This window comes from Saccopteryx leptura, chromosome 13 (assembly GCF_036850995.1).
Source record: "Saccopteryx leptura isolate mSacLep1 chromosome 13, mSacLep1_pri_phased_curated, whole genome shotgun sequence".
Lineage (NCBI taxonomy): Eukaryota > Metazoa > Chordata > Mammalia > Chiroptera > Emballonuridae > Saccopteryx > Saccopteryx leptura.
In genome coordinates, this window is record NC_089515.1 from 40,188,833 (window position 1) to 40,200,718 (window position 11,886).

At 46.2% G+C, this 11,886-nt stretch overlaps 1 protein-coding gene across 1 annotated transcript in view; it reads left to right on the forward strand.

The window, feature by feature from the left end:
• Positions 1–10,453, forward strand: part of LOC136384921 (elongation factor-like GTPase 1) — a 90,388-nt gene extending 79,935 nt beyond the window's left edge. Inside the window, exons 19-20 of the mRNA XM_066355571.1 lie at positions 55–239; positions 8,023–10,453. Of these exons, the coding sequence (XP_066211668.1) occupies positions 55–239; positions 8,023–8,211 (374 nt within the window). The 3' untranslated portion in view covers positions 8,212–10,453. The remainder of the gene's footprint in view (positions 1–54; positions 240–8,022) is intronic.
• Positions 10,454–11,886: the final 1,433 nt, after the last annotated feature.

The following is an 11,886-nucleotide window of genomic DNA, read 5'->3' on the forward strand; positions in this document are numbered from 1 at the left end:
TATATGAATGATCACAAGTGGCTCCATGAATTTAAAAGCTTCATGACGTTGCAGGTCGGGTCTATGCCGTCTTGTCCAAGAGAGAAGGCCGGGTGCTACAGGAAGAAATGAAGGAAGGCACAGACATGTTCATCATCAAGGCTGTGCTGCCTGTGGCCGAGAGCTTCGGCTTTGCTGATGAGATCAGGAAGAGGACGAGTGGCCTGGCCAGCCCGCAGCTGGTGTTCAGCCATTGGGAGGTAAAAGCCCAGATCCCCTCACTCCCTCCTCCTCGTCTACAGATGTGCTTCCTGCAGATGACGCCGAGTAGCAAACAACTCCCCGTACCATTTGGCCTTCCGATGGCTCTGCTCCATCGGAGGGCTGGGAGAGAGTAGATGGTCTTTATTCATCCAGATTGAGTGCACCTTCGATTACATGTGCCTTATAGTGCACACACACCTATTCTTTTTATTTGATGTAAAATTTTTTTTTTTTTTTTGTATTTTTCTGAAGCTGGAAACGGAGGCAGTCAGACAGACTCCCGCATGCGCCCGACCAGGATCCACCCAGCATGCCCACCAGGGAGTGATGCTCTGCCCATCTGGGGCATAGCTCTGTTGCAACCAGAGCCATTTAAGCGCCTGAGGCAGAGGCCATGGAGCCGTCCTCAGTGCCCGGGCCAACTTTGCTCCAATGGAGCCTTGGCTGCGGGAGGGGAAGAGAGAGACAGAGAGGAAGAAGAAAGGGAGGGGTGGAGAAGCAGATGGGCGCTTCTCCTGTGTGCCCTGACCAGGAACCGAACCCTGGACTCCCGCACGCCAGGCCGACACTCTACCACTGAGCCAACCGGCCAGGGATTTGATGTAAAATTTAAGACACAGAACATATCCTTTTTCCCCTCCAGAGATATGTTTTAGGTTTTTAAAAGAGAGTCACATTTTTTAAAGTAAAACTCTAAGGATTTTTTTGAGGAAAAGTACTTTTAGCATTAGAAAGGAATCTTCTCTATAATCAAAACCGAAAACTTCAGAGATCCACATTGCTACGGAGAGAAGAAAAGATGGTGAGCACATTGTGTTTTAACTGAGGGGGAGAAAAACTAACAAGGGACTGGGCAGTCAGTCCAGCCTTCCTGCCCAGGAGGAGGAGACGATGAGTTCGAGTGCCTCGTGAGAACAGGCTGGCAAAGGAAAACAGGGCACGTGCAGAAACAACTGGTTATGTTTTGAAACAAAGCCTGAGGTCAGGGATAGAATTTTTAAATTATTAGATGTAATTTGGAGAAATCAGTTTTACTGTCACTGTTTACAGGTAATCTAGGTAACTTGACATTTCTCATTTACTGTGGACATTTGTGGATTAGTGGAAAGAGTAACAACTTCGGTGTCGGAGAGTTCTGGATTCAAATACTAGTTCTGCCACTTTTTTTTTTTTTTTTTTTTTTTTTTTTCATTTTTCCGAAGCTGGAAACAGGGAGGCAGTCAGACAGACTCCCGCATGCTCCTGACCGGGATCCACCCGGCATGCCCACCAGGGGGCGATGTTCTGCCCCTCTGGGGCATCGCTCTGCTCTGTTGCATCCAGAGCCATTGTAGCGCCTGAGGCAGAGGCCACAGAGCCATCCCCAGCGCCCGGGCCATCTTTGCTCCAATGGAGCCTTGGCTGCGGGAGGGGAAGAGAGAGACAGAGAGGAAGGAGAGGGGGAGGGGTAGAGAAGCAGATGGGCGCTTCTCCTGTGTGCCCTGGCCGGGAATCGAACCTGGGACTCCTGCATGCCAGGCCGACGCTCTACCGCTGAGCCAACCGGCCAGGGCTCTGCCACTTATTTTGACAAGTTGTGGAACTCCCTAACTTTGTGTCCCCTGAGATACAGCTTTCTGGTTTCTGAACTAAGACCCTTACTGGTGTGCAGGTGTCTTGTTGCCCCGAAGTCTGGGCCACAGGCATTTGGCTTGCTCTCAGCGGTGTGGCCTTGCACTGGCTTTCACACACGTAATCCAGGGTTTTTTTCTTAAACTTCATTTAAACAAAACTCATAGTTAAGGTTCAATGCTGAACTGTTCTTACTTCTCTCACACTCTTTAGCCAGATCGTTCCCTTTCTCCAGAATACTTTACATGAACTGTTTAACTTTAGATATTAAAGGGGAGTGGGAATAATTAAGAAAGAACTTTCTTTTTAAAACTTCTGTAGTCAAGTGAATTGGCAAAGTAAAGAAAGGTGACACTTCAGAAAAATTGACTTTGGACCTGGCAAGTTAAACTTTAATTGGTCAAGTTCATACCATCTATGAGTGTAGTTTCTTGTTGTGTCTGCCTCTCCTTAAAAACATCACGTTTTAAAAAAAAAAAAAAATTTCATTGATTTGAGAGAGAGAAAGGGGAAAAGGGAAAGAGTGAGCAGTATCAATGTGTTGTTCCACTTAGTTGTTTCATTTAGTCGTGCACTCATTAGTTGATTTTCATATATGCCCTGACTGAGGATTGAACCTGCAACCTCAGCACTCTATCCACTGAACCACCCTGCCAGGGCCAAGTCATATTTTTTTTTTTTGTATTTTTGTATTTTTCTGAAGCTGGAAACGGGGAGAGACAGTCAGACAGACTCCCGCATGCGCCCGACCGGGATCCACCCGGCACACCCACCAGGGGCGACGCTCTGCCCACCAGGGGGGCGATGCTCTGCCCCTCCGGGGCGTCGCTCTGCCGCGACCAGAGCCACTCTAGCGCCTGGGGCAGAGGCCAAGGAGCCATCCCTAGCGCCCGGGCCATCTTTGCTCCAATGGAGTCTCCGCTGCGGGAGGGGAAGAGAGAGAGAGAGAGGGAGGAAGGAGGGGGGGGTGGAGAAGCAAATGGGCGCTTCTCCTATGTGCCCTGGCCGGGAATCGAACCCGGGTCCCCCGCGCGCCAGGCCGATGCTGCCTACCGCTGAGCCAACCGGCCAGGGCCCCAAGTCATATTCTTAATGCTTGATAGAACCAATGTTAATATTGTTTTGATTTAGTTTATGTTATTTTTTGTCAGTACAAATTACATTTTAACAGTGATTTACTTTGGAATTTTCTTAGATTTTGTTGTCTAGAAACTAAATGGTGTTTTTGATGGTTTATCAGCTTATATCTGAATAGCTATTGTTGCTGTATTCTATTATTTGGAAAACAGTAGCTCCAGAATACTTAAATTATTTATTAATCCCCAAGCTTATAGATAGTACTTTCCCATTTATTCAGACTTCTAGCTTTTTTGGATTTGGTTTTTGGCACTCAACTTCTAAGAACACAAACCAGGAAGAAATAGCAGGAATGGTAATGGCATCATCATTGGGAGAATTATGTATTTGAATTCACGTATTTTATATTTTTGTTTAAAATACCTCATTATTTTACATACAGTCAGTCTTGTCCTTGAGAGTGATCATGTAAAATAGACTGGCTTCGATGAGCAGAGGTTCTCTCTGAGCCCAGGACGCAGAGTCCTGACTCTTTTCGTTGTGCTGCCTTTCTCAGCACTTGGCTTAAACTGATGGTCCCAAGTGGCTGTTCTGCCTCCCCCATCACATCTGCACGCCAGCCGGTTAGAGGGGGAAGGGAAGAGGAGGGCACACCTTCCCTCAGCAGTCACTGCACCTTGTCCACGGCCCAGAACCAACCCTACAGCCGCGTCTAACAAGGAGGCTGGAAATGTGGCCTTTAACTAGATCAAAAGTCAGCAGACTGCCCATTACCTGTTTTGGTCAATGAAATTTACTGGAATATAACCATATCCACTCATTTTCATATTTTCTATGGCTGCTTTCATGTAGAGTTGAGTAGTTGCGATCTAAAAAATTTACTCTCTGGCTCTTTATAGAAAGAAGTGTGCCCCCCCCCAGCCCCCCTCACATTTAGGCGAGCGGACGTGACACCTGGAATACCTGCTGCCAGAGAAGAAGGGAAGAGGGGTATTTGCAACACCTGGTTTGAAAACAGCATGTTCTTACCAAATAGGCAGTTTTTGTTAATATGAAAACTGTGGTACTATTTTATATTTCAGTCTCCTCTCTCTCTCAAAATTAAAATAAAAATGAAATTTAATCTTACATCTTTAATAGTTTTAAAAAAAAGTTGCTGGCTTAGTTATAGCTTACTATTAAAAATGAGTCTCTTAATATTTAATAAATAACTTTGGAGAAAATGTAGTCAAAAAGAGTTTGCTCCAGTTTTGTACCATCCTCCTGTCATCCCCTGGCCACCTGTCATGGTCCCAGTCCCCAAAGCCTCACATCTCAGAAAGTCTTGAAAACAACATTGTAATTAAATGTCATTGATCTGATATTTTTTGGCTCTCTCGGTTTCCCCCCCTTGGTTAGGTTTAGAAATAACCCGGTTGTTGAGATCTGGCTTTGCTCTCCACGGCACTTCTTTCATTCGTATCCCACCACACCATGTAATTTACAATCAAGAGCTTTTGAGAGAAAGTGCCTCAAAAAAATAGAGAAAATAAAATTACAGGCATTTTCCATGAGGAAACCTTTGAAGTCAGCAATCTTATAATTTCTCTGTGTTTTCCCCTTCTGTGGAAAAGGAGGAAAAGGAGCTAATAACAGGCACAGAAAGAAAAATAGTACCAGTCAATGCTGTTCTGCATGTTTGTCAGCATAGCCTTAAAACTAACTGTTAATACTGAGATCACCCTGTGGGGTGGGCTGGAGTTCATACAGAATAAGGAAGAAGTGATTACAATAGCATTGAAGAGGTTTATTGTCACCATGGTGTTTCCAATCTTTTGGTCATAATCATGGTAAAAATTCCTTCTAGGCTTTTTTTTTTTTTTTAAATAACCAGGGCAACAGCTACCACTTGGGCGCCTTCCTTTCTGTGAATTAGAAACTGGTATCAGATTCAGGCTATGGGAGCTATGGCCGGTTTGCTCAGTGATAGAGCATAAGCCTGGAGTGTGGATGTCCTGGGTTTGGTTCCCGGTCAGGGCACACAGGAGAAGCAACCATCTGCTTCTCCACCCCTCCCCCTCTTCCTTCTTTCTCTCTATCTTTCTCTCTCTTCCCTTCCCGCAGCCATGGCTCAGTTAGAGCAAGTTGGCCCCAGGTGCTGAGAATGGCTCTATGGCCTCACCTCAGGTGCTGAAATAGCTCTGTTGCTGAGCAATGGAGCAATGGCCCAGATGGGCAGAGCATTGCCCAGTAGGGGGCTTGCCAGGTGGATCCCGGTCAGGGCACATGCAGGAGTCAGTCTGTCTGCATTGCCGCTTCTCACTTGAGGAAAAAAGAAGATTTACACTGTGTGGTTGCAAAAAGGCATTCTCATTCTAGGCAGATGAATTCCAGGTGGACCAGTTAGGAAAAAGCACATTTTCCTAACTGCTTTCCACTTCTAGGGGCCTTTCTGTATATAGTGCAACCTGGACGGCCTTCAGGGTCGCCTTGTCAGTGTATCCCTAAGAACGTTCCAGATGAGCTTGGTGGGGTCAGAGGTTACTCCCATCTCCTCTGACCTGAGAATTTAATTGGCATGTTGAGGCAAGGGGCTTCAAGATGCCCACACAAATGCAGGAATAGTGAGAGCACCTGACGGGACAGAGGACCAGGGAGAGTGGTCTCCAGCTCATCTCAGAAGAGCCCCGGACAGCTGGCGCTAGTGAGGAAAGTGTGCTGAGGTCTTGGGAAACAAACCAAGCAAACGTCAGAAGTCTATGCTGGAGGCGCAAAGTTGGGTCCTTTTTGAAACTCCTGGATCTTGTATTGAATAGTTTTGAAATGGGGTCTCTGGTCTTAAATTGGCCAGTCTGAGTCTGGTGTCTCTCAACCAGCACCTCATTTATTTCCCTTTTAAAAATTTGTCACTTTTTTAACAGGACTAGAAATTTATTCATCACTGCCACTCAGACCTGCTAAGAAAATGTAGCTTCTTTATAGTCTGTGGTGGGTTTATCATCCAGCTGGTTAGGGGAGGATGCCAGTAACCTGCTTAAAAAGTAGTCTCTTCGAGTGTGGATGGTCTCTGTGGATGACTGCCCAGGTAAACACTCCATTTCCTTTCCTCCCTTGCCCCACCCCCGCCCCGGGGAGGGGAGGCTTCTGTGGCTGCCTGGTGGGGAGAGAAGAGGGCTCAGCTCCACGCCGTGCCCTCCGAGCCTCACCGGCCTTACCAGGGAGTGACTTGTCTGGTCCAGTCCTGTCTAGCCACCAGGGCAGCACCTGCCTAGTCCAGGAGTCTCTCATCACAGCCACTGTCTCCAGCCACCAAACCCCCACCCAGAGCTGCCTTTGTCCTGCGCCCAGCACCCTCACATCCACTCAGCCAGCGGGGTGTGGGCCACCTGGATCGGCAGTGCTGTGCGCTGCTGGTACCTTGACAGATCTTTCTGAGAGGCAGATCTAGTCTCTCTGCTTATGCGGGTGTCAGGTACTCAGGAAGAAGGAGAAAGTACCATTTTTAATAAGCTGAACTTTCTATAATAAAGGCAGATATGCAGCATTTCATTCAACCTACATTTATCAGGCATACACTAAGGCAGGGGTCTCAAACTCGCGGCCCGCCGAACAATTTTGTGCAGCCCGCAGACTAATCCACGAAGTTCAAAATATTTTGGATAAAATTAAGTAAGCCTAGGGGCCTACTTGTATTTTTCATTTCTCTAGCATCCTAGCTAGAGATTAGCTTAGTTAACAGCAGTTGTGATGCGAACTACAGTTTCTGGTCGTTTTGTGACACTGAGTAAACTGCATGTACAATTGTGCTTGTTGTACTGATTTTTTTTTGTTTTCAACTGCAATGAGAAAAGTGTTGCGTAACAGTTGCCTTTTGTAGACCTAGTGCAGCCTGCCGAAGGGCTGTGATCTTGCTCTGCGGCCCACATGCTGAGTTGAGTTTGAGACCCCTGCACTAAGGGCTGTCTGCCCCCAAAGAAAAATAGTCACAGCAAAGGCCCCCAGTGAAGGGAGAAGAGGGCATGCGAGCCTGGCAGAGTCCAGAGGGAGGCCTCACTCTGCACGGGAATCTATACCACCTACCAGCTGGGTCTCCTGGGCCTCAGGCGTAGCCTGCTGATGACCTGAGGCGCTGTGTGGAAGCTCTCGGGATGACCCTTGGTCAGGCAGGCCGCAGTCAGGCTCCCCCTCCGCAGGACGGCAGAGGATGGGCAGGCTGTGTGCTTCCTGAGGGCAGCTTGCTTCCAGCAGGAGAAGCGGCCAGGCTGCCCACGTCTGTTTTCTCCTCCCACACGGGATGAGGCAGAGGCCAGGAGTGTTGGACTCCTGGAACTCTCTCTCCCTGAACAAAACCCTCAAGTGGTCAGTCTTCGTTCATGTCCTGGAAGGCATCCTCTGGTTGTGGACCTCAGGGAAGTGTCCAGGCTCACACCTGGGACCTCATGACTTGGCTGCTTGTCGTCTCGGGGGCTAAGGCCCCCTTCCCAGTCTGGCTTCCAGACTAAGCCTTTCTCAGCTGCTTTTCCTTCCCCACATCCTGCCCTTCTCCCGTCCCCTCAAGAGTAGTCTTAGAGAGATGGCCTCAGCACGCCTTCCCCTGTGCATGTCTTCCTCCCCAGCAGAGGAGGAAACGGGCCCGGGCCCGGGGAAGAGGGGAGTGGAGGCTGCTGGTCTGCCTCTGGTCCAGGCAAAGTCGATGCTCCGCCGGGCCCCACCTAGTTTTGAGGTAAAGCTCAGAGTAGGCAAGGATAGGTTTAATGTGTTGGTCTTTGCTGGGCACAAAGGCAAATTTAATGGAAAGACACAAAAGGCCAGCTATATTCTACTGAAAGGGAGAACCTTAATGTTACTCAAAATTGTTTTCTTTCTTCCTTAGCAGTGTGTAATGGTTATAAATGGAAAACCATTTATTTATGGTTAAAAATGGCAAGAATCATACACATTACAAGTTTTGTTGGGTCTACTTGTGAACTCATACCTCCTGTTTTCTTCATGTTTATTACTATTCCTCCAAGCTTACCTGCTCATATTCTTTAGCAGAGACTATATGAATTGGCCTTTAAAATGAAAGTATGTTTTCCTAATCCAGCACATTCTGTCTCCTTCTTTTACAAGATCATTCCCAGTGACCCCTTCTGGGTGCCAACCACCGAAGAGGAGTATTTACACTTTGGGGAAAAGGCGGATTCTGAGAACCAGGCCCGGAAGTACATGAATGCGGTACGAAAGCGGAAGGGCCTCTATGTGGAAGAGAAGATCGTGGAGCATGCAGAAAAGCAGAGAACCCTCAGCAAAAATAAGTAACTACGATTGTGGAGTCCTTGTTTCTAATAAATTAAGAAGGATGCTCCCCAGAGCTTGATCCTGGAAAACACTTTCTGCTGCATCATCTCTGTGCATTCACTGTCAATAAAACTGACCCACACACATACTGGAAAGGGGATGTTAGTGGTTTTTCTTGATTCTGGTACAAGGCAAGACGTAATTTGTGAGTATTGCCGTGCTGACTTATTACCACCTGTAGCATGTACCAGAACAAGGTCCCCTGTTGAGTATGGGGGTGTGATGGGCAGCGTCCCCTGCCTGTCCTCAGTGTCACACTTCCCTTACATTGTAAACATGTTTCACAGTTCATCATCAAGTCACAGCACTCAGTCCCGTCTGCAGAGACCACACACTCGAGAGACCAGCTAGCTACCTCTAAGTAGTTCAACCAAGTCACAGTTAGAGCTGATCCATCTCACGATTTATTTGTCTAGAAAACAATGCAGTGCTCATCTGTTAGCCTTTAAACCTTTTGGTTTTATATTCCCTCATTAATTGCATCACTCGTATTTAAATAAGTGTTAATGAAAGTTATGCTCAATACCTTTTCCGTTAAAAAGGTAAATTTTTATAATTTTCTTCTTTACTCTATTAGCCCTACTAAAGGAGTACTAACTAGCTAACGTGACAAAATTATTGCCTTTATTGTAAATCTTTTTCCAAAATCTCAGTTGCCTTATTCAGGGAGCTCCCCATATAATGAATGAATGCAATTCAGTCAAAAATAGAGTTTATATACATAATTTTTGATGTTGCACTAATAATTTTTATAGCCACTTATAAAAAGGATTCTTTTTCAAAACACATGAAATTATCAGACTAAACCTTGGTTTTTAAATATTTTTAATGGTTTTCTTTTGTTTTTCCCAATAAACTAGGTCATTTTTAATACTAGTTGCAGACATTTTATTTCTAATCTTTAGAACCCTGGCCTAGCTGGTCAAATCTACTTGACCCAGACTTTGGCGACAGTGTGGCTGGATAACTTACTGTTTAAGTTTAACAGGTACTGATGTCTGGATTAATTTAGGAAAGTTCTAACACATATTGGTTGATTTAAAAACTTTGATCGCATAGGAAAAGCTGGCACATCGATGTACAGCATTTGTAAGGGACATCATTCCAAGTGCCCGCTGTGCTATGGAAAGTGTTCTTAGGCGCTGTATGTGATCAGCAGGCGCTGCCCTTGTAGAGAAGAGAGGCAGAGCCCAGAGGAGCTGGCACTATCCCTGCAGTGGCGTTGGGCCAGACGTGGTGTGGGGGAGGTGACGTGTCAAGTTGATAGGTTGCCTCTCTTCCTCTTCCATGTTTAGGACAGACAGTAGTGAGTAGTTAAATGACCATGAAGAGGCAGGCCAAGGAATATAGCCAATCTGCTGTGTGAGTAATCTAACCTGTCCTGTCATTCGTAATGGGTCCCCAGTGATTGAGACTGATTTTACTCCATGTCCCAGTGCTGTGCCCTGACCCTGACCTCAGGGTATTGAGTGCAGTGGAAGCCAGACAAGATGTTCTCAGTCCCAAGGTGGGAAGGGAGAGTTCTGGTTCTTATAGGAGGTCCAGCTTCTTGCAATCACAGATAGAAAGGCCTCCGGGGCGGTGGGGAAGGCTGAGTTGAGGAAGCCCAAAGCCGCAACCCACACTCCTGGAGGGCTCTGCATTGAAGTCCAGAAGCAACTGTCCCACTCAGGGGACAGGCAAAGGCAACATCAATGTTCTCCTTTTTCCCAGCCAGTCTTGGAGTGCAGGCGGACCAGGGGGAGGCTGGGAGAGAGTTCCCATGGAACCTGAGGGGAAATACCTTCCCCGCTTCTGACCCTGTTAGACTGCAGTATGGAGATAGGGAGGTAGATAGGTAGACTGTGTGTACATACAGAGTATTCTTTGACCCTTAACATGAAATAGAGACACGGAAATCCACTGGGACCTGGTAAAGTTAGGTTCACAGCTATGGCCCTGTTTCTCCAGTGCACTCCTGGTAATCCCTGCTCCAAGTACACACCCAGGATTGCAGCATTGTTGCCTGGTTTGTGTTAGGAACAAAAAAGTCAATAATAGCAGTGGAATCTTCACTATGAAGAGGCAAAGAGGAGAACTTGGAGCATTTTTATATTCATCATGTTTATATTCTGTGCCTGAAACTTAGCTATGCTACCTCTGTCCAGGATTGAAAATCTTTATCTGTACTGGCTCAACTTTATGGCTTGTAACTTTAGAAAAATAACTGATTTCAGCCTGACTAGCCGGCGGTGCAGTGGATAAAGCATCTGACTGGGACGCAGAGGTCTCAGGTTTGAAAGCCCAAGGTCGCTGGCTTGAGCACAGGCTCACCAGCTTGAGTGCAGGGTGGCTGGCTTGAGCGTGGGATTATAGACACAATTCCATGGTCACTGGCTGAGCCCAAAGATTGCTGGCTTGAAGCCAAGGTTGCTGGCTTGAGCAAGGGGTCACTCGCTCTGCTTTAGCCCCCTAGTCAAGGCACATATGAGACAGCAATCGATGAACAACTAAGATGCCACAACGAAGAATTGATGCTTCTTATCTCCCTTCCTGTCTGTCTGTCCCTATCTGTCCCTCTCTCTGATTCTATCTGTCAAAAACAAAAAAAAGAAAAATAACTGATTTCAGAAATTCAGCCCTGGCCAGTTGCTCAGTGGATAGAGCATCAGCCTGGCATATAGATGTGTCCTGGGTTTGATTCCTGGTCAGGGCACACAACAAAAATGACTTATCTGCTTCTCCCCCTCTCTCCCTCTTCCCCTCCTGGAGCCAGTGGTTCTCTTGGTCTGAGTGTGGCCCCAGGCACTGAAGAAGGCTCGGTTGGTTGGTCCGAGCCCCTCAGCCTCAGGTGCTAAAAAGAGCTTGGTACTCGAGCATGGGTTGCCGGCTGGATCCTGGTCAGGGTACATGTGGGAGTCTGCCTCTCTGTCTTCCCTCCTCTCACCTAAATAAATAAATAGGTTAGCTTGTGCACTTGGAACTGAGGAAAGGGAACTAGATATGAAATACCCCTTTCCTCATCTTAAAACTACCAAATAAGGCTCGGAGCCCTCCAGGTGAATAGGTTATTCTAGGAATTAGAAGTATTCCATAGTGAAGCAATAAACTAACCCTTTTTAAGGCAAAGAGCATTTTAAACTTTATAAGCTATAGAAATGGATAAAATTAATAAAAGTTAAGAATCTAAGTCTAATTCTAAAAACAGGAGATTATGAACATCAACCTAAATGTACAAACCAGACCATGGGAGGACTGAGGCCTTTCTTTGATCCTGGTGCTCCACACAGAGCCTGTGGCAGGAAATCTCTAGTGACCTAGGAAGGAGGAGGGGAGCTCACTGACCCTGTGGCAGTGGTTTTCAGCTCTTTTACATGGGACCAGTGATAAGGTGACCAACTTTTTTATAATGAAAAGGAGGACAAAAATAAATCGAAGAAAACAATATCGTAAATAAAAGAAACATTTTATTCATTACAACAATAATACTCTAATATGATAAATGCATAATAAAAACATTTGTAGTATTTTATATTATAATTATGCTTACATGCCTATTAATTTTTAATAATAATTGTAAGAAAAAAGTACTCAGTAAAACTAAATATCAAACAAAACCACTAACTTGGGGTGATATTCGGGTGTGTTTATCATTTT